Here is a 23935-nt window from a genome sequence, read left to right as displayed (position 1 = left end):
ATTTTTGCAATTAACCTTTATCTGGTCATGCCCATACAAGCAACTTGCAAGATAGTTGAGAAAACAACAAAAAACCCAGTATAATTTCACAGGTGAGATTCGAAGCAGGTAGAATATATGCAGACCTTACATCTCCACAACCGAAAGACTTCCGGAAATATGTTTCAGTCATGATCATGATACTGGATATGCAAGTAGTCTTCACACCTACATAATTGTTCTTGATTTATGATCTTTTAGTAAATAACAAATACATTAACAATCTTAAGGCTTTATGTTCTGCCAAACATGCTACCAAAATTTCAAATATACAAGACAGACATTTAGGACAATGCATATCCAAGTCAAAACTGTATCATTCAGCACCTTACTGATAGCTCCTCTATATAATAATATTCCCTTCAACATCTTCGCGCCAAAGAAATTTCATGGATTGGCCTTCAAAAGACACTGCAGAGTTGTCCGGGTTCATGTACTTCACCAGCCACTCAATTGCTTATGGACCTTTGAATTCTGAGAGGATTTCCCACCTTTGTCCTTGTATGTATTCCTCGAGGCAAAGTTCCTCTTCCCCCGATGGGCAGCTTGGATTGCCTTCCTCCTCTGCTTGCTCAGGCTTTTCTCTAGTTCAGCATCATCTTCAGACTCGGCCTCTCCTTCGTCCTCAGGATCATGCTCATCCACAACTTGACGATTATCATCCTCCTGCAAAAGTAAATATCCTTAGTAAATGCCAAGAGACATGGGAACACTCTTCTTTGTTTATCTGCATGAGAAATATACGCCCATGACACAACTGCGAGACAGAAGCAAACACAAGATGGAATATGCATCCTTAGTTTATTCAACAAGAAGCTACGCAAGCTCCCATAATGTATGATATTTCACAAAAAAAAAAAAGAAGAAGAAGAAAGGTCCGCTGCACAAAGCATCCCACGTTCACACAGGATCTGAGGAAGGATTGCACCCCAATTGTATTAGTCTACCCTAGTGCAAGCACTAGTGTTCACACATGCTCGAACCTGTGACCTATAGGTCACACAAAGACAACTTTACCGTTGCTCCAAGGCTCTCCTTCTCCATATTACGGGAAAATGATTATTGTAAGCACACCCTATTCTGTAGAGTGCTGATAAAATATCCTACAGTAATACTGTAATAACTGATCAGAGAGGACTTAACCTAACTGTTTCAGAAATATGTGATTTACATAAACAGCTATAAGGGTCTTGTCTAGTACCATGCTGTAAAAAGTGATCAACTTCCAGTGAACTCTCATCATCAACTGACACATAGTTATGACTGATCGAAACAAGTTTCCAGGAAAAGTTTAAACACACACAATCAAATTGTATAACTTCTATAGCAGACAATCAAAATGGTTCAGGAAAGTTTTCTAGAAAGATTTGTACTAATTAAATTATATCTCATAAGCTTATAAAAGTGATTTTAAAAAGTTTCTCGCATATGTGAAAAAATGTCAAATGGCTTGACTCTCTGCTTTTGTTTTACATCAAAGCTTAGTATTTACAAAAATGGCTCATCGGCTGTTATCTCTTTTTTTATTTTGATTTATACAACAACTGTTTGAGGAACATCTATGTTCCATATTTCTGGTGCATTCATATTAAAGTTTTAGGCTCCAAGTTTGGTTTTATCGCACATTACTATGTTCAATTAATAAAGAATAGTAGAATTAGGTCCAAAATTCGCTTATCAACCAAAAGAAACAGAAACATTTCAAGTTATGACTTTATTCTAAGATAACTACAAGTCTCTGTCTCTTCTCTCTTTTCTTCTTAGTGGAGAAAGGGGAACTACCTTTGCCAAGTGCAAGGACTCGAGCTGCTTGACATTTGTATTGTTAATATCTTCTTCATCAACAGTTCCTTCATCCTCCAAATCTGAACACTTTTCAAGTTCTACCTCAGTCAACTGCAAACAAAGTAAAGAACAACTATGAAGTCAAGTACAACAGGCGATTCAAATTCAAAATGGTAGGATATCACAAAGCTGCAATAAGATTTTTCTTTCAAAAGGTTATACATATAAAAAAGAGTCAATGGTGCTATGTTTGACACAAGCAGAAACACAATATCGAGATAATTGTGTGCCCAGGGAAAGAACAAGTGTCTTCACGGCATTGCAGCACATCCAACAAAGCCAGTCTCCCAGGTTTTCAGAAAGGAAAAATCAAAAGCCGGCAACTTCATGCCTTTCAACAAGCTTTACCTCCTTCAAGGATAAGTGACCTAGCCCCAAAGACTCTGGTTAAAAGAAGTAAAGTTGCAGGGCTGCATGGTAAAGTAGAATAAAAAATCCACATGCCTGCATAATAACCATGACGGAGGAACAACATAACATAAAAGGAAAAGAAAATACTTATCCCCAACAAAACAAAATTGTACATCCCAATAAAATCAAGCTGCCAGCTTAAAAGACACAACAATTCTTTTCCCATTCTCTTTTGTTGCCTGTCTATTTTCTTCATGAGACATCATGCCATAAGTCGCTATAATTTAATCTTTTTTATGAAGTTGCTATAATTACAAATTTTGCTGATGATCAATGTTTTTCACCCCATTCTCAGATGCTTATCCTAAATTTCACCAGACTACAGTATAAACTTTCAACATCTTCTAGGCTTGTCATAACTAAATGACAGACTATTTTGCATTCATCAGTCCGCATGTGCAGAAACCTGTATGAACAACACATAATCCGACTAAGGCAACTATCAGCAACAAATACCATTGCATTTGTCACACAGTTGCAATATTCAAAGTTAAGTTTCCAGCACAATACGACAGACAGCTTCATTGGGTTCCGAAAAAAATCATTCATTCTAATATCCAGGAAGTGTGTTTTTTTCTTCAAGGTTCAAAAATTTTAGTTGCAACTGAGTCATTTGATTGAACCTTTTCAAGCTCATCTTGATCCTTTCTCGTAAAACCGCTGGCAGCAAGTTCTTTGTCCAAGAAACCACTGTTCTTGTTTATTTCAGAAAACTGGGGCCGACCAACTTCATCTATCTCAACCTCCAAACCATTGGAATCATTTTCATTTTCTTCAAATGACATATTGTACCTAAAGATAGATAAGAGAGATACACTTTGAGCTCACTTTCAAAAGGAAAATTTAGCATCCCAAATTCATAAGTAGCAGCAAAATAGTTACAAGGTTAAAAAAGTGAATTCATAGGATGAGTCACAGAAATACATCATAAAGTGGAAGAAACTTTCACAGTAATTTCTTAGTCAAACAGATAAACTTCTCCAGATAAACAGAAATGAGTAATTCACTAACCTCTTTGCGAAGAACTTATAGATGCACTCCACATCACGATCAAAATACCTGGAATATAGAAACTTGTATCAGGGACAGCAATTTTGCTAAGTGTGCAATCCATAGCACACATTGCTCTGGGCAAAACAAAAAAAGAAAAGCAGAATTCCGGAAGACTGTTTAGATGGAATAAAATGGGAAAGTATCTTACATTTGGGCATTAGGATGAGAGACCGACACCATTTGTGGGAAATCAATCATGGTGACCTTTTCATCATCATCAATCTGTAATCCAATTAGTCACATAAGGAGAATCAGAAAACTGATGAACAGGTCTAATGTAAGCCTATACGATGAAATTCAGAGGAATTGAAATGGGCAAAGAAATGAAAAATGAAATCAACATATTCCAGTTGCACACTGAGCAAACCAAACTCACAAGAAACAAAAATTATAGCAGTTAAATATAATGATAGCTTCAAATAAATCAAAGGAGGATTATAAGATACCATTATGTTAAATTCATTAAAGTCACAGTGAATAAGCCCGTATTCTGCCAAACGAATAACAGCACCAATGATTGTTTCAAAAACCACGTCTGGGTTTTGCAGCTCCTTAACCTGCACACTATTATGACCATTTTTATAAGTTTTACAGTCACTATTACTAGGAAGAAACCATAATGCACACATAGCTGAAGATCAAAAATATGTCTTTCCAAGGTTAAGTTCCTAGATAACAATTGCTTTTACAGATTAACAGTATTCTCATAATGCTGTTATATTGAGTATCCTAGTATTCCATGTATCTTACAAGGAGTTGTTGCTATAAGCAGAAAATATATTAGCAAAGATTATAGGGTTTATGCAGGAGCAAGAATCCCTAAGTAGTGTTTGGGGCGAAAAGTTAAAAAGTACCAACTTAGTTAACGTCAAAGGTCAGTTTAGCCACATAATTTGATCATACAAAGGTACATGAAGCTAACATACTTAAAGAAAGGAAAAACACAGAGCGTGATAGTAGAAGTGCTATGAAGCAAGCTATGGAGAATCCAGTTAGTACTATACAAAAACCTCAATTACTGAAAAATTATGGTTATACAAAACCTCGAATACCACAAAGACTATCTTTTTTCAAGTTATGTAGACCCACAGCAAGAGGGGTAAAATATTATGTCCAGTACTTACAGTGGATAGCCTGGGACAAGTGACATAATCACACAATGTCGATTGCAATCCACAGCCTGAGGAACAGGAAATCCATGTTCTTCTAGTGCCTGTTTACACAAGTGTTAAATGTCAAACAAATCTCCAAATTCAAAGACTGTCACAACCCAACCCCGTAGGCCGTGACTGGTGCCCAAATTGGACACTCATATACACGTCAGTTATCTATAATCGATCAACACCCATATGACATGAAATTTATACAGACAAAGCGTCGTCTCAAAACCGTCACATATATATGTATACCGAAACCACCTGTCTTCTGGGGAGTCACAATTGTCAAAAATAAGATAGCATAGTGCGTAAGCCGATAAGGCTGTCATTACATGTACGAACGTCCCACTATATACATAACGCGAGCCGACAAGGTTGCCACTACGAATGGGAACGTTCCAAAACATAAGTCATACCAGTACAACCAGACAACATCTATATAAAACCCACACATGTGTCTACAGACCTCTAAGAGTATTAACAATAGCATATGACGAGACAGGGCCTCGCCGTACCCCTAAATAAACAAATATATACATCAAGAGATTGGTACCAAAAGTCTATGCTCCGGAATGATGGAGCACTCCAAATCAGCTGAGTGGAAATCCTAAGCTGGCGGATCCCCAAAACAATTATCTATACTTGTGGGCATAAAACGCAGCCCCCCGAAGAGAGGGGGGTCAGTACGAAATATGTACCGAGTATATAAAGCATAAAATACCATAAAGGAGATCACATCTGAAATAAAGATTCAGGAGACAAGTATCATAATCAATAAATCACTGTACCTGCGTCTTATGAAATGAAGTCATGCATATCATCATCATATATCATACCCGGCCCGTTATGGGACTCGGTGCCACAATTATATCATTATATCGCCATATGTGTATATATACCATACCCGGCCCTCTAGCAAGGGGCTTGGTGAATAGAGTAGTGTACACTTATACCGTACCCTACAATCACCCATATGGAATCATACTTCCGTAGAGTGCGAGGCAAGCCTGTAATAAAATCTATATTAATTGTTTCCCACTTCCAAGTCGGGATTTCCATCTATTCTAATAGTCCGTCAGGCTTCTGATGCTCAATTTTAACCTGTTGGCAATTTGGACACTGGGCTACAAACTCTGCTATGTCCTTCTTCATGCCATTCCACCAGTATAAACATCTAAGGTCATGATACATCTTTGTCGACCCTGGATGAACAAAATACCGGGCATAGTGTGCCTCTCCCAAAACCTGTTGTCGTAGCCCTACAATCTCAGGTACACATAATCTGCCCCTATATCTTCATACTGGCGTTGTGGGTACGGTATAAGTGTACACTACTCTATTCACCAAGCCCCTTGCTAGAGGGCCGGGTATGGTATATATACACATACGGCGATATAATGATATAATTGTGGCACCGAGTCCCATAACGGGCCGGGTATGATATATGATGATGATATGCATGACTTCATTTCATAAGACGCAGGTACAGTGATTTATTGATTATGATACTTGTCTCCTGAATCTTTATTTCAGATGTGATCTCCTTTATGGTATTTTATGCTTTATATACTCGGTACATATTTCGTACTGACCCCCCTCTCTTCGGGGGGCTGCGTTTTATGCCCGCAGATACAGATAATCGTTTTGGGGATCCGCCAGCTTAGGATTTCCACTCAGCTAATTTGGAGTGCTCCATCGTTCCGGAGCATAGACTTTTGGTACCAATCTCTTGATGTATATATTTGTTTATTTAGGGGTACGGCGAGGCCCTGTCTCGTCATATGTTATTGTTAATACTCTTAGAGGTCTATAGACACATGTGTGGGTTTTATATAGATGTTGTCCGGTTGTACTGGTATGACTTATGTTTTGGAACGTTTCCATTCGTAGTGGTAGCCTTGTCGGCTCGCGTTATGTATATAGTGGGACATTCGTACATGTAATGACAGCCTTGTCGGCTTACGCACTATGCTATCTTATTTTTTTGCTATCTTATTTTTGACAATTGTGACTCCCCAGAAGACAGGTGGTTTCGGTATACATGTATATGTGACGATTTTGAGACGACGCTCTGTCCGTATAAATTTCATGTCATATGGGTGTTGATCGATTATAGATAACAGACGTGTATATGAGTGTCCAATTCGGGCACCAGTCACAGCCTACGGGGTTGGGTCGTGAAAAAGACGATACGGCAAATTAGAGAACTGCACTTACCTTCATAAAAGCAAACTCTTTCAAGGCAGCAAGTCGTGATAAGTACAACCAATTGTAGCTACTACGATGCCTCAAATAGTCACGTTTTGATTTAACTGCCCTAAAAGAAACCCTACCAAGCCTGTGCAACTTCATTGCAAGAACTGTTCCATCTTCCTTTACAACCTCAAAAATATCTATAAAAAATGGATAGTTAAGAACATGGAAGTGTAAATTATAAAGTAACAAAAGCAATAGATAAACACAAGAATATTGATAAAAGGTTACCAGACTCTTTTCCAACACCAATTTGACGACCCACTCCATTAAATATCCCACGATTAACCAAAGTTTTTATCGCAAGGAAATCATAACCAAGGTAGGTGAGTCGAAATCCATCATCTACACAACAATTTTAAGAAATAAAATTCAGAAATAAAAGGTAGTCTTTAAGAAAACAAAAACAATCAAAACACTCACATTTAGAAGAGTCATGATGCACTAATTTGTGCTTTAGCAAATTCTTCAACACTTTATATGTGCCTCCATGCCTAAAAAACAATTAAATGTAATTTTTTTTAAAAAAAAAAAGTTAACAAAACAACACAACAGCTAATGTATTTTCAATTCAGAAAAATGGACTAACTTGAGGCGAGCAATACGGTCAATGAGTTCACAAGGTACAATTTCATGCTGAATAAAACAAAACAAGAACCATCATAAATTGAAAAGAAAAAAAATCAAAGTTGAAAGGGTGTGGGTTTTTACAGACATTGCGCATGCCCATCTCAACGGCAGTGAGGACCCTGAAATCATCTTTGGAAAGGTATCTCAAGACATTAACATCCAACTTCATCTCTGCCTCTGTTGTTGCTGTTAATGATTGCTAATACCTTTATACAAAACCCACCAAAGATTCTGTAATTTAGAAAAAATATTAGAAGTTTGAGGATTATAATCAGCTCTAAGAACTACTATACATAGAGCTATTGTTGCTCGTATCTTCAAAACTGTCAACGGATACATGTCGAATTCTAGTAGTGTATTTTGGAAGAATCCCACATGGGTACGGCATCGAAAGTGAAGATTCCGCACAACTTAAACATAGAGGGACCAACAAAACATAAAACTCCATACAGTGTCGTTCAAATTCACCTTCAAACTAAAAAAGATCACATTTTTACAAAAAAAAACAAACAAGAAACTTGTAAAAGGTCGAAACCCCATATCAAATACTGCACAGAAATCATTAAATCTTTGATTATTGTTCCAGTTCTATGCACAACAACTACTGTTCCCAAAACAAAACAGAATACTAAACTAAACAATTGGGTTTCTAGAAAAAAGCTCAATTAATAGAATACTTACTTGTTAAATGAAGATTGATTAGTACGGAAAGATTGAAACTTCAAGAAGAGAAAATTGATTTGCTGAAGAATATAAGGAACTGAAGGAGAAAAGAGTAAAAAAAGAGTTCAAAACAAACCTAGCTCAATCCCTAAAAATATTTCTAAGAAAAAAAATATATATTTTATTTTTTTTTTTATTTCGACCCAATGTAATAAATGCTAGGTAAGAGTTGTAAATATAACTAAAAAGTAGTTTTAATTATTTTAGGACATGATTGATTTATACTATATCTAAAATTTATAATTATAAGATTAAAAATTAGTAATAATTTTCTTTTTTGAAATTTGACGCATAAAAGTTGTTTTTTTTTTGAAAATATTGTACTCTCACAAAACACTTGCTTAGGTTGATTTTGATATTTTGACCAAATAAGTTATAAGCGGTTATAATATTTTGGACTGTCGAGTGAAATTTGCATAAAATCTATTGAAAATTTCTTCTTCTTTCTTCTTTTGGGCGTGTGGAGGTGATATACTCATAATTTGGTACTGTAATGAAGCTTGACTAATTCGAATTTATCATATAGGAAAAATTTATGGAAAGAATTTTTCTTAACTCGAGGTTCGAAATCGAAATTTTTGATTAAAAAAAATATAACTATATTTATTGCACCACATCCTTCGATAACAATATTGAAAAATTCAACTATATGATTAATGGAACTTTTAAATTTTAGACCCAACAAGGTGGACTTGGACACCAACTTGAGAGTGGAAGAGCCCAATGGGCTTAAGCAGCACTCACAAAACATCTAATCTAAACTAATCATCTAAGGAAAAACTACCAAATTACACATCTTATATTTCTATATTTTCAATTATTCTCTACCATTTGTAAAAAATTTAAAAATCCCTCTTCTGATACATACGAATGACGCTGATACATCGCGATTTGATACATAAGTCATTTTCATGATACATCGCTAGTTGATACAAAACAAATATTGTAATATCAATAAAACTTATAAAATGACTTATGTATCAACTAGCAATGTATCATGAAAATGACTTATGTATCAAATCGCGATGTATCAGCGTCATTCGTATGTATCAGAAATCTAGAAGAAAACAAAAGAGAATTCGGATAATTACCCAAAAAGTCAGAATAAATTATAATTGGATTTTTTCACTATGGGATTTAAGTAATCATCCCTTAATCTAAATAAACATCTAATCAATCATTGAAATTAAAAATACTAAATAGCATGATAATAATATATTCAATATAATCTCACATATGTGGTATGAGAAAGGTGGAGTATACGCAGACATTACTCTTATCTCGGCGGTAGAAAAGTTATTTCCGATAGACTCTTGGCTCAAGAAAAAATAATTCAAAACACTCTAACTAATATATATATATATATATATATATATATATATATATATATATATATATATAATATGTATATAAAATCATATGATTTTAGTATTTTAATGAAAGATATGAGTAATAAATATGAAAAGTTGAAAAATGTCTAGATATTGATTGAAATAAGTGATTTTGAGCCGAATTTAAGATATTCATTGAGTAAAATAATTTACTTATTTTCTCTATATGGTTCCTACAGTATTGGAGTTCAATTAAATTCAAATTCGCACTAAAAAATCTCATATTTGAATAAATAGTTACGTCAATCGATAATTTAAGTCATTCCCCTAAGATATTTTCCTCTTTCCATCAAGTTAATATGACAAATATCGTTCAAAAGATTATTATTTTTATATATCGTGGATATAAGTATTTTTTACATACTCACTTAGAAGGAAATTATAGGCAAATCTATATGATAAGAATTTACTGATGACCTAATAAAAATGATAATTAACCTGACTCAATAGGTTAAATAACATTTATTGAGTAAAAAGCTCCACAATAAAATTAGGTAAAATCTCCATTTTATTATTATTATTATTGTTTAATATAGGTCGTTAAGTCTATTGGTATAACCTAAATATAATTAGTTTCAAAGTCAAAAATAATGCCATTATATTATATTTCAGTGCTTGTTTGCAAATTAGTCATCTAAGTTGATCTGTTAAACTGTGATTAGCTATGATTAACTCCATTTTAATTTACTATATGAGGTCTGATATTTATTTTGAAATTTAATTAATTTAAATTCATGCGGAAAAATCTTACTTTGATAGAAAGCTCTTCCGTGATAAAGGCGGCTCCATTCATAGAACAAACTCGAAATCTTTAATTAAAAAAATTGAAAAAATATTTATCACTCTATCATGACTTTTAACGATAAAGAATGAAATGAATATTTTATTTATTCCTTAGATGTTTTGTTGTTTTTTCTTAGTAAATGAAAATTGTTGTAGCAGACTAATCAATTATTCATCATAACGTGGAGCAAATGGATTGAATAATGTAGCAATTGGTCCAAATAATTTTTCACACTTGTGTGGATACGAATTTTTAATATTTCAATAATGTATAGCTATTGGTTCAAATAAATCCTTCTTCTTTTTCTAAAGTGAGGTTGGAAAATTCAGAGACTGATTAATTTTTTTGAGAAATAATAGTATTTCCTCGGAGTATTTCCTCCGTCTATTTTTACTTGTTCATTATATAATAATAAGAAAGTATTCAGTATAATTCTACAAGTAATATGAGTAAAATATATGCATACCTTAATCCCATCTCATAGAGATAAAAATATTGTTTTTAATAGACCCTCGATTATTTTGATACTAATAATAAATACTCATTTATATATGTCTAGTTTAGAAAAATAAGAGATAATTTACCATTTTATATATATTTTTTTGTATTGTTATATACTGTAATTATGTCTATTCATTTCTTAATGCATATAGGTTGATATAGTAAAATTATTAATATATTTATTTTATTTTTTAAAAATGTGTCTAGTTTAAATATGAACAAAGAAAATAATAAAGCAGAAAAATCTTCAAATGTCTATACAAAAAAAGTAATGATGTATCCATATAGTATAATGGTTACCTACCATCTAAATGTCATTTAAAAGTATTTCATTAATATTTAGTATTTTCTACTAAAATTTTCTTTTCATATGTTGGTAGTGCGTTGCAAGACTCTTCTTTATTTCTAGGCTTTCGTCTCACGATGGATGCGTGTAGGGCACACAAAAAAATAATCAAATAAACTATTATTGAGGCGACACAATTTATTTAGTAGATATTGAATCTTCTTTATTTCCTTTGCATTGTTTTCACCTTACGCCTTTTGGTCACTTTCATTAACAAATCACTTCCAACTTGCACATAATGCACCATGTTATAATATTCTAAATATTTTTTCTACCTTTATGTGGGCCTAAAGATACGTTAAAGTTAATTAAATCATACTTTTAACTTATAATTAGCTTGATTTAATTATGAAAATTTTATGAAGCTTTACAAAAATTATATGTACTTGGAAAAAAAATCCCTAAAAGGCGAAGGAACTAACATATGTGAAAAATGCATTAAAAAAAGTCGAATCAAGCCTAGATGAGCTGTGAGCGCATACTGATTCAAAAGAATAGTCATGTCATTGAGTTTCATCAAATAAAAATTAGAACTCCATGACAATATCGATTTTGCAATTATAAGAATCCAAAAATTAGAACTCCATGATAATATCTAATTTTCAATTCCAAGAGCCCAAAAAAATAATTATTTGTGAATTTTACCCCTATGTTAACATTAATATCAACTCTAAAATTTGGTACTTGTTACAAGGAATCTATTTCAAGACAGAAGACATTTAGCAGACAATGGCTTTTGCCTTTTGTTATAAAATATTCCTACAATTCTACAAATATTGACCAGACCCACAATGTCTATAGGCATCATCTCCTAAAGCTAGATAATACTTCAAAAATAAAAAATAAAAAAAATGTGTGCTTTTCTTTTATTGACCCTTTATATTTTCATTTTTGAGATTCATAATGAATGGATGAGTTTTACGTTGATAGTTGATCTCCTCATCCTTCTTCCGTCCTCCATACAACGAGAAGAAGTGAAAATTCATATAATCAATCTAAGTAGTTTATGATTGAGGCATCAAGTTATAATTATTTTATATATTTACATAGTTATTTAAAAAATCCAATTAAAATGAAATGCATTTTCAATATTCCAAAAAAAGAAGAAGAAGTTATTAGTATTTTTGTTTCCTTAATTATTGAAACACTTTTTAAAATTAATTGACGGTTAAATATGTTTTTTTGAACATCATATTAGTGGAATTAATTGATGGTTAAATATGCTTTTAAATTAATTGACAGTTAAACATGTTTTGTTGAATGTCACAAGGTTTAAAATAAAAATTTGTCAATTATTAAGGAACTAAAAGTGCTATTATCTCCAAAAGAAAATATTAAAAAAAAAATAAAAAAAATAAGTTGTATACATACCCCTGTAAGAAAGTCATAAATTATCCTCTTGGTACTTAGGGTAATTTTTTGTTACGTTCAATGAAAGAACCATATTTTTTGCTTAAAACAAAATGGACCATTCAATATTTTTGTATTAATCTTGTTGCTCAAATTTCAAAAAGATTGACTTTCAAATTTTCTTTGATATATATGTTGATTGAAATTAATAGGTGCCAATTAATGGACTAAAACATGTTTGCTTAGTGTCAAAATTAGATTATTATTTTTTGGGGATGGGAAATTAGTCTAATCTACCTTGTTGACAATTGTTTGATTACATTTGAAATAAGAGAGTCTAGATCAAACAACACAAAAAGAGGATATAACAATTTGATAATCAAACTCTATATATTTCTAAAATGCAAGGCTAATATATGTTGAAAGAAAAGTATACTCATAACACGTGAATTTTCAATAGAATATTTTGATAAAAAATCATATTAGTACTAACATTTATGACAACTTTAAAATTTTTTTCTTTTTTGATAATATTCTGATAAAGATATTCGTCGAAAACTTACAATTTTTTTTTTAACTTTACATCTCTAAAATGCAACTTAATATGGGTGTTCTATTGAATTACCAGTCACTTCTTATTGTTTTATTTATTACTACTTATATTTTCTTGAATAATTAGGGTTTAAATGTGATTAGCAATACTAATCTTTAAATGGCATATATGAAATTTGTAGCATTTAAAAGGGTAATTCCAACACCGACCTAATAGTCCCTAAACAAACTTAAGATCTTTGTTAATCCAAGACTAACATTTTCTTTTAATTAAATATATAATAATAATTAACATTAATATGTTTTTTAATTAAGGCAAAACAAAAAGCAAATTATAAAAGTGTTATTATGGCCCCAACTTTTTGACCTATTTGGACTTAAGCCCCCACAAAATGGGACCTCGTTTTGTCTCCACCTTTGTGGTTAGGCTGGCCTTGCAAAGGAGGCCCCACCAAAATAATGCCACAATTTTTTTTTACTATATTTTTTAATGACGGTGGTTTTCAACTTCGACGTATCAATTCATGATGAATTTTTATATGTAATATATTTATTTTGTTTGGTATAATGATGATGTTCATTGAGATTAAATGAAATTGTGTTGAATTGTATAATCTATTATAACTTGCTTGTGATTAAGACATAGTTATTGTTGTTGTTTATGATAGTGATGTTCGAGCTAATTTATATGCACGAAAATTATTTTATCAGATGTTTGTTTATTTTCACCAGCTCACAAAAGCCCATTCGATTCAAAAAGAAGCAAGCGACGAACTCTAGATATTTTCCTCTATCAGGATTAAGATATCGGAAAAAAATCACCAAATATTTTTGTCTTCGTTAAAATTTGAACTCGAAACTGCATAATTATCTCCACTTTGTTTTAATTATTTAATAATTCTTACTTTTTTAAAAAAAAAAAAGATTAAGAGTTCAAATAAATAAGGTAATAAGAAATATCAATTAGCTTATTTTATTTTTTTGATTTGTTATTCGGTATTCGATATCTATATTAAGGATTTGATTGATTTAAATTTGCGCCACATAAAGATCATTCAGGAGGAAATCACTCCATCTCATGAATTCTTTTCATATCCGAGACTCCATCTCAATACCTTTAATTAAGACTTAAATGATAAATTAATCCTACCCATTCCATTAAAAAAATAAAAAAATTGATCCATTATATTTTGTTCTATGAGGAGAATGATTGATCCAATATGTGCATTAGTGATCCATTATTTTTTGATTATTATTATTATTATTTTTCTTTTTACTTTTGGGAGATATCTATTTATTAAGCTTATTATGTAGTGTATGTATGCCAAATAATAATGTGATTTTTAAATTATGTTTTGTTTGTTTTTTGTTTTCTTGGCTGGGAATCAAAGGTTTCAAAAGCAAGAAACAACGACCAACATATATGTCATTATGTATATATTACTTTGAATTAATTAAAATGTATTCTTTGTCTTTTTACATAAGAAAGATATTATATTGAAATTATGTTATCCTCAAATATAGAGTAACAAATACATAATTAACAGACTCCACGAGTAATAAAATGATTTAACATTTAGTAATTCATCAAATTTGTAAAAATAATAATTACATAATGAAACTATACATATTAATTAATTGAAAAAATAAATAAAAATCAATATATCTAATCAAATATTATAAGAATCAAAATAAGATTGTCAATATTTTGAAGGACTATAAGCAAAAATTTCCCTTTAGAAAATAATGATTATGCATGTTGATACATAAGAGGACTTAATATATTCTTATAGAAACCTAGTTTCTTGTCATTTGGGGCAAATTCCATGAACCGTTAATTGAAAAATAGTAGCAAATTAAGTATAGGAAGTAATAATTCACTTGCCATGAAGGGAAAATACATAAGGTACTTGGAAGTTGGAAGGATAAAGAACACTAATGGAAGTAGAAACAACTTGCACTATTTTTGGTAATCATATTGTATTCGAAGTTCACCAATTCGATTAATTTAAATTTGTATCACATACAATTATAAAAGAGCAAGTAGCCCATTACGAAGATACAAATTTTCCGTACCAAATATTTACACATTATAAATATTTTTGCAGCTAAAAGAATTATCTCCTCCGTCCTAATTTATTTGATATATTTCAAAAATCAAAAACTTTTAAACTGATGATTTAAAACGAGTCATATATATTTAATGACTATGATAAAAAATAAATAAAATATTTTAAAAAACAGAAGCTATGTTATTCTTTTTGAGATAAGCTATAGAAGCATATCACATGAATTCAGACTGATTGAGTAGTAAAATAATAATTATTTTATTTTAATTTATGTGATGTAGTTTGATTAGATACAAACTTTTTAAAAATAAATGAGACTTTTAAATTTTGTAATCTTAAATATTTCTTAACACGTGTATAGTTATAGTCTTATAGCCATTTGAAACTCGTTGTCTTAAATATTCCATAACATTTGCATTATGATAAAAGCTTATCATCAAAAGTAAAATATATATAATAAAAAGTTTAGTTATAGAATTATGTCATTTTAATGATCTAACTAATAATAAAAAAATATATCATATAAATTGAAACAAAAAATAATTTATTAATACTATATGTGAAAGGGATCAAAAAATTGCAAGAAGCATATTTGTCGGCATATCGCACGTAAATAAATTCTTATTAAGTAATAGATTTTTTAAGGGAATTTTTCCAATAACAAGGTAGAAAAATTCCCAATTCAACAGCCCTCACATGGTGGGAAGTGATTGGTAACTCACAAGTAGGGGCAGGGATTATAATTTACCAAACTTATAAGGCAGATTTATAATTTTTAAAGGATGCAAAACATGATTATAAATTTACAGTAGAGTTATATTACTTTTTTTGCGTCCTTTTGTTTATAATAACTAAATGAGATTTAATTATCAAATATATATATATATATATATATACATACATACTTGAACAAATATACTACTTAAACCTCATTGGTACAATTTACATTCATGTGCATTAATAATCATGTTTTCTTGGTAGGCATGCATTAAATAATTAATATTGAACCTGCTATAAAGTATTTTACAAAATACTTTGTAAAATATTTCTATAAAAAAAAAAAAAAGAGTTAGTCAAAAGTATGATAAAATTAATGTTGAACCTGCTAAAAAGTAAAACACACATATTGGGAAGGGAGAAGTAATACTTTTGAATTTTGATAGTATAGACTAATAACTAAAATTCAATAGTTTTATTGGAGTGATCCCTTTTCTTTTAATTGTTTTTGTCAGATATTCAATACTCATTTTAAATTTTCGATTAATTTGAGTTCACGTTAGTTTTCACGTCTAAACCTAAGTCCTCTAATGTAATTTATATTTGTTTTAATAGAATCAAAATAAAAGACTTTTGTCTTATCAAATTAGTTTTTGAGTCTAACTCACACACATTAAAAACGAACTCAAAAGAAGAATGTTTGCCTAAGTTTTATAATGAGTTTAAAATTTCATTAATTCACTCAGGTGAGACATTTCGTTCATCTCCCCACATACACTCAAATTTGGACATTCTTTATCCGCGGTTTTATTGTCTAGTTCGGCGCATGCATATTTACAGATCAAAGGTATTTCCACCTTCCATAGTTTGTTCGATTTCTTAGGAATTGTCATCAAGCCTAACTCTAATATCCTATCAAATTAAATCGTGGACATAACTCACAATTCAAAACCTAACTCAAACAAAAGAAAGATTTGTCCAAATGTTATAAGGGGTCCGGAAAGCCAATGTCATTCATCACTTTGTTTTACTTCCACAACCAACCATACTAGGTCCATCTTGAATGTGACGAGATGAAATACATGAAGCAAAAAAATAAAAAGAAAAAATAACTCCAATTAAATACATACAGGTGTAATGCTTATCAAAAAGACCATAATACCCCTACCTCTCCTTGTCTTCATAAATAATATACAAAGAAAATTCCAAAAAGAAATTTTCCCTCTAAACATACCATTATAATATATGGAGTAGTTTCTTGGATTAGCATTCCTCATTCTTTATGGTCATTTCTTGCTACTAAATCTTCATTTATCAAAAAACTTTTTAAAATTTTGGATTACTCTGTAAAAACCACTGTGATTGTCAGCAAGAACAGCACCATAGCAGTAGCAACTTAGCAAGCATTGTGCTTTTTCTCACTCCAATTATCACTCTCTTTCTCCTTCTATATTTTGGGGTTTAGTGATCTGAACCCCATGTTTTCCACCTCTTATTGTCTCAAGATTTGACATGGGGTTTTTCAAGAACCAACCCTATTAGGTGTCAAAGATAGTACCTTTCTTGATTTCTTTCTGTTGTAGTGGGGTTTTGTTAAATGTTAATGCAAATGCCCAACTGTTGCTGCTTTGTGGATCATCTATGGAGTTTTTTTTCCACCACGTATGGTTTGTTGTAGCTGTGTTACTTGCTTTTGCTTCACTTGTTTTCACTGTTACTGACCCTAATGACTTGGCTGTTATCAATGAGTTCAGAAAAGGGTTGGAAAATCCTGAGCTTTTGAAGTGGCCTGAAAATGGTGGAGACCCTTGTGGTACTCCAGTTTGGCCACATATTGTTTGTACTGGTAGTAGAATTCAGCAGATTCAAGTTATGGGGTTAGGGTTAAAAGGCCCTTTACCTCAAAACTTGAATAAGTTGTCAAGGCTGACAAATTTGGGCTTACAAAAGAATCAATTCAGTGGAAAGTTGCCATCTTTTAGTGGTTTGTCTGAATTGAGCTTTGCTTACTTGGATTTCAACCAGTTTGACACAGTCCCATCAGATTTTTTTGATGGACTTGTGAATCTACAAGTTTTGGCTTTGGATGGAAATCCTCTAAATGCCACTAGTGGTTGGTCATTGCCAAATGGGCTTCAAGATTCAGCTCAGTTGATCAATTTGACAATGATAAACTGCAATTTGGTTGGTCCTTTGCCTGAATTTCTTGGAACTATGTCTTCTTTAGAGGTTTTGTTGTTGTCTACAAATAGGCTTTCAGGGCCTATTCCAGGTACTTTCAAGGATGCAGTGCTCAAGATGCTTTGGTTGAATGATCAGTCTGGTGATGGGATGAGTGGTCCAATAGATGTTGTTGCAACAATGGTGTCACTCACAAGTCTTTGGCTTCACGGGAACAAATTTTCAGGTAAAATCCCAGTAGAGATTGGTAATTTAACAAATCTGAAAGATCTCAATGTGAATACCAATGACCTTGTTGGATTAATCCCTGAAAGTTTAGCAAATATGCCATTAGACAATCTTGATTTGAATAATAATCATTTTATGGGACCAGTTCCTAAGTTCAAGGCTACTAATATTAGTTTTCTGTCCAATTCTTTTTGTCAAACCAAACAAGGGGCAGTTTGTGCTCCTGAGGTTATGGCACTTTTAGAGTTTCTTGATGGGGTGAATTACCCTTCTAGGCTTGTTGAATCATGGTCTGGAAACAACCCTTGCGATGGACGTTGGTGGGGAATAAGCTGTGACAATAACGAAAAAGTTAGTGTCATAAACATGCCTAAGTCTAATCTTTCCGGGACCTTGAGTCCTTCAATCGCGAAATTTGAATCCGTTACTCGCATTTATCTTGGATCCAATAATCTTTCTGGTTCTGTTCCATCTAGTTGGACTAGTTTGAAATCTCTGTCTATTCTTGATTTGAGTAATAACAATATTTCCCCACCTCTACCAAAATTTACCACCCCTTTGAAACTTGTTCTAAATGGAAATCCAAAGCTGACTTCTAGTCCTCCTGGAGCAAATCCTTCACCAAACAACAGCACAACTCCTGCAGCTTCACCCTCTTCGTCCGTACCATCTTCACGATCCAACAGTTCAAGCTCTGTGATTTTTAAACCCGGGGAGCAGTCACCAGAAAAAAAGGATGCAAAGTCTAAGATAGCCATTGTTGTGGTTCCTATTGCTGGTTCTCTACTTTTGGTTTTTCTTGCTATTCCACTGTACATTTATGTCCGTAAGAAGAGTAAAGATAAGCATCAAGCTCCAACTACTCTTGTGGTTCATCCTAGAGATCCATCTGAGTCAGATAATGTGGTCAAGATTGCGATCGCCAATCACACTAATGGAAGTCTTTCCACATTAAATGCAAGTGGTTCTGCTAGCATACACAGTGGTGAATCCCATATGATTGAAGCTGGGAATTTGCTCATATCGGTTCAAGTACTTCGGAATGTGACTAAGAATTTTTCTCCAGAAAATGAACTTGGGCGTGGTGGTTTTGGTGTGGTTTATAAGGGAGAATTAGATGATGGGACACAAATAGCTGTCAAAAGAATGGAGGCTGGGATTATTAGCAACAAAGCTTTAGATGAATTTCGATCTGAAATTGATGTTCTCTCAAAAGTCCGGCATCGACATTTAGTTTCTCTACTGGGATACTCTGTTGAAGGTAGTGAAAGAATTCTGGTTTATGAGTACATGCCACAAGGTGCACTTAGTAGACATCTTTTCCGCTGGAAAAACTTCAAATTGGAGCCTCTCTCTTGGAAGAAAAGGCTTAATATTGCCTTAGATGTTGCTAGAGGTATGGAGTATTTACACACACTGGCACATCAGAGCTTCATACATAGAGATCTCAAATCCTCAAATATCTTGCTGGGTGATGATTTCCGAGCAAAAGTATCTGACTTTGGACTCGTGAAACTTGCTCCTGATAAAGAGAAATCTGTGGTCACCAGGCTGGCCGGAACTTTTGGATATCTGGCCCCTGAATATGCTGGTAAGCATTTTTTTTCCTATATGCTATTTGAAGTGTCAGGAAATACTATCTGCTTTCAGTTAGCTACAGTAAATGGTTCCATATAACTGAGTGAACATAAACCATTAGAAGAAATTATGCTCTTTGAAGGCTTACTTTGTCAAAGAGAAAATTATTTTTCAAGAAGTGTGTTTATATGACAATTTTTACTTTTGCTGACACCTAGAGTTTGCTTAACTCAATTCTGAAGTACAGCATTTTATTTTTGCCTACAAATGTGCTGTTTTCTGAACTAACATTAGATGCTGGTTTGGTCCAGTTACTGGTAAAATCACCACGAAAGTAGATGTCTTTAGCTTCGGTGTTGTGCTAATGGAGTTGTTAACTGGGATGATGGCACTTGATGAAGATAGACCCGAGGAAAGTCAGTACTTGGTTTCGTGGTTCTGGAACGCCAAATCCTCTAAAGAGAAGCTTATGACAGTCATTGATCCAGCTCTAGACGTGAAAGATGAGATAACTGAGAGCATCTCCACCTTAGCTGAACTTGCTGGTCATTGCACTGCAAGAGAACCTGGTCAACGGCCCGATATGGGCCATGCTGTGAACGTGCTCTCCCCACTTGTTGAGAAATGGAAGCCTCTTGAGGATGATCCGGAGGACTATTGTGGTATTGACTACAGTCTTCCTCTCAATCAAATGGTCAAGGGATGGCAAGAATCGGAAGGAAAAGACTTAAGTTACCTGGACCTCGAGGACAGTAAGGGTAGTATCCCTGCAAGACCAACTGGATTTGCAGATTCATTTACATCAGCTGATGGTAGATAAAGGAGGTACTTCTATGTAGTAGATGTAGATATCAATTTTCTTTGTATTATGTGAGATTTTGATTGTATTCTCCACGTGCTTCCGTTCATTTTCTCCCCTTCAATGTGAATGTATTGGAAATTTAAACTATGTGTAGCCTCAATTCCTTCTGTAGATATAGAATAGTGATGAAGCAGAACTATATCTCAGTTAAGCTCCTCGCTCAGTCACTATTTTCATCCTCTACTATGGTGAGATTTAAGAGCATTTTGTACAACAACTTTGCATATTTTCGTCGTTTCTTGATAAACGTAGTTTAATTTGCTGCTTCAGAAGTTTTGTATTGAGAAACATGTTTACATTGAAATAGCTCGATAATAGAATTTGTCGTTTGATTCAAATAAGCTGGCCATATGGCTTCTTCCTTTTGCTCAAATATGGTAACACTTGGAGAAAACCCTTATGTTTTCCCTCATCACAGTTGCTTTGAGAATAAGTATGATATATGTTGCTCAAACTCTTCAAAAATATTGTCGGGTGTAGGTCAGATCCTCTAGAAGTTGTGCATTTTTGAAGTATCCGGCACAGGTGCAAGCAACATCATTTTTGGAGGGTTCAAGCATAGAATTAGATTGTCTTATTTGTTGATCATATTTTAATTTAAAGACTGAAATTTAAAGTTAATATGTTCCTTATCTTTGATCTTTTGGACTTAAAAAGGCATGGCTTCTAGTAACCCTCAGCTATGTTGCTCCGACTATCTAGAAATATTGCCACATTTGTGTTGGATCCTATAAAAATGTGTTACTTTTGGCAGATCCAACACGAACCACTAACATTTTTGAAGAATTCGAGCAACGTAGTTCCTCAGTGAGTCTTCAAACGCCAATAATAAAAGAATTTAAGTTTTATTGAAGGGGAGCCTTGAAGTGATGGTACAGTTGTTTCCGTGCAACCCATAAAACGTGGTATGATTGTCTTGGAGTAACAATATAATTATCCCATGTGACATATAGGTCATGGTACAGTCACCTTGGAGCAATTGTGGCCTATAGGTCACGATACAATTGTCATCGTGTATTTATAGATCATGTGTTCGAGCCGTGGAATAAGAAAACAATAATATCACCCTCACTAATTTAAGCTCGAAACAGTTGGCATTGTCAAAATCTAGCTGAACAGAAGGATTGTCATTTTCAAGTATCAAAAAATGGTCTTTAAACTAACCAACAGATGAGATTGCTTGATTGACATGGAATTAAGACTATAGTTTGTACACTAATATAATTAGCATAATTCAAGGGGATGTAGATTTTATTTACTATCATTCATGCATTAGTCACTTGATATTTGGTCCACATGTTTGGTGCTAGTCCTTGTCACTTTTCATAGTTTTCCTAACCAAAATATCAACCACAAAAATCACAAGATATCTTGTGACTCTCCTAACCTTTAAATAACCATTTGATGGTTGGTAACTTGATATTCATTTGATTAATCTGAATCCGTATTGTGTAAGATTCATTAACGAAAAAATTATTTTTGGATAAAAACTTTTTGCGATCTCATATCTTAATTTGAGAATTCTGTTTATCCGACCGCAATCCTTCACACTATTAGTTGCTTGTGATGTAATTTTGCATGATGTTGACTAAATTTGGACAACTTCTTTGCTTATAAAAATAAGTGAATAATTTTCAAGGATGACAATTGTAAATTTCAAGTTGGTTCTACTCTTAGTGGGGAGATATTTTTTCTAGACTCTAGTTGTATTCAATATTATTTTGGGATTCAATTAATTTAAATTTGTGCTATTTTTTATTTTAGTTTTGAAGGTATAATCCCTCCTATCAATGAGGCAATGACGATTTAATTTTCAAGATTTAAATCTAAAATCCTCGATTAAGGATAGAAGTATGCATACCATCCAACCATAATCTTTGGTGGACACGTCAGTCTTAAAAAGATAGTAAATTAATGTTAGTATGTAAAAGTTAGTTAATTTATAGTTTCTGACAAATTTCTCACTAACTTAAATTTGAGACGTAAATGCCATTTTTATTATCATTTTTTTTGTAGAAAATTAGGATCTTTAAAAGGTTCATCATTTTAGGTGTTTGAATATGATTTGGTTGATATTTTCTTAATTTTTTAAAAAAATATTTTTGAAGTTAAATTGAATAAATGTATTTGGAAGTTGAAATTGTGTTTGAACATGAAAACATATTTAAAATTTCGCGAGTAAAATATAAAAAAATCTTATCAAAAACTTTATTTTTTCAAGTTTGATGAAATAATGAATTAATTTGATAAATAATACTGATTTAAAATAATATCTGCATATTCTAAATCTTATTCATGACCAAATGACTCCTTAATTATCACTCATGACAAGCCTCAAAAGGTGGGTGGGGGAGGCAAAAAGAAAGCCAAACACGACCAAACCATTAATAATTACTTGTATTCAATGTTTACAAAATCACATAATTATTTTATCACTTAATTATAAATAGTTAAATAATTATTTGTCATAAACTTTTTCGTATACGTCAGAAATTCATTAATGAAAAAGGGTTGGAGAAAGTTTATACCCTATTCATACAATAATGAATACGACAATATGTAATGATCCACTAGATCGTTTTGAGAACTAGAATTTTTTATTTTATAAAAGATTCATACCATAAATTGTTAATGGGTATTTAGACTAGTCGATAATTATGATTATTTAGTTGAGGGAAAAACTTAGATAACTTATTTAATTAGTGGTTAAAGTGTTAATTTAATTAATACTCTATACCAATTATTAAAGAAAAATGATAGGGTTTATTAATTTTGATACATAATTAAGTAGAAAAGAAACGAAAGAACAGAGAGAAAACTTACCTGCGGCATCCCACGCGAGCGACAACATTCAGGTAGTGACTAAACTCCGGTCCTTTCTGCATGCTAATTGCTAAGATAGGCAATACATATATATTATTAGTTATTGGGTAATCACTATGATTACTATTAGGTGAAAATGAATTGAGCATCGAGAAAGGAGGTTCTGCAACTTGGTTGCATAGTGTGTGACCATTGTTTCTAATAGTTATCTCGGCTTTAGTTATTTTTAGTTAATTATCATATTATAATTCAAGTTTTGATATATTGAGATAGGTAGTTAAATAATAAGTGTATTATATTAAATGAATATCATTGGATTTATGCTATTTGGAGGAATTGAGACTTAACCCTAGGCTTGAATTTAAGAAATATGAGACCTAACAAATTAATGGCATCAACATTAGGAACGTGGTTATAGATTCGTGCTCTAGGATTTTTGGAA

The 23935-nt window shown here is 32.4% G+C and overlaps 2 protein-coding genes across 2 annotated transcripts; one reads left to right on the top strand and one right to left on the bottom strand.

Moving 5' to 3' along the window:
• Nucleotides 1-105: 105 nt before the first annotated feature.
• LOC129887719 (serine/threonine-protein kinase rio2) lies at nt 106-8193 on the bottom strand. The gene is made up of 13 exons (XM_055962919.1): nt 8070-8193; nt 7474-7619; nt 7348-7394; nt 7182-7252; nt 6990-7103; nt 6723-6898; nt 4473-4561; nt 3795-3912; nt 3497-3570; nt 3307-3354; nt 2919-3087; nt 1822-1935; nt 106-705 (listed from the first exon to the last, which is right to left on the bottom strand). Exons 2-13 carry the CDS (start codon nt 7555-7557, stop codon nt 478-480), a joined length of 1332 nt encoding a protein of 443 aa, XP_055818894.1. The 5' UTR covers nt 7558-7619; nt 8070-8193; the 3' UTR covers nt 106-477.
• Nucleotides 8194-17053: 8860 nt separating this feature from the next.
• On the top strand, nt 17054-20833 carry LOC129887718 (receptor-like kinase TMK3). Its single transcript, XM_055962918.1, has 2 exons — nt 17054-19821; nt 20120-20833. The coding sequence occupies exons 1-2, from the start codon at nt 17463-17465 to the stop codon at nt 20626-20628; spliced, it is 2868 nt and encodes a 955-aa protein (XP_055818893.1). The 5' UTR covers nt 17054-17462; the 3' UTR covers nt 20629-20833.
• The last annotated feature ends 3102 nt before the right edge of the window (nt 20834-23935 follow it).

The sequence above is a fragment of the Solanum dulcamara genome, chromosome 4 (assembly GCF_947179165.1).
Source record: "Solanum dulcamara chromosome 4, daSolDulc1.2, whole genome shotgun sequence".
Classification (NCBI taxonomy): Eukaryota; Viridiplantae; Streptophyta; class Magnoliopsida; order Solanales; family Solanaceae; genus Solanum; species Solanum dulcamara.
The sequence above is the reverse complement of the archived record's forward strand: the minus strand, read 5'-3'. Positions and strand labels throughout refer to the sequence as shown.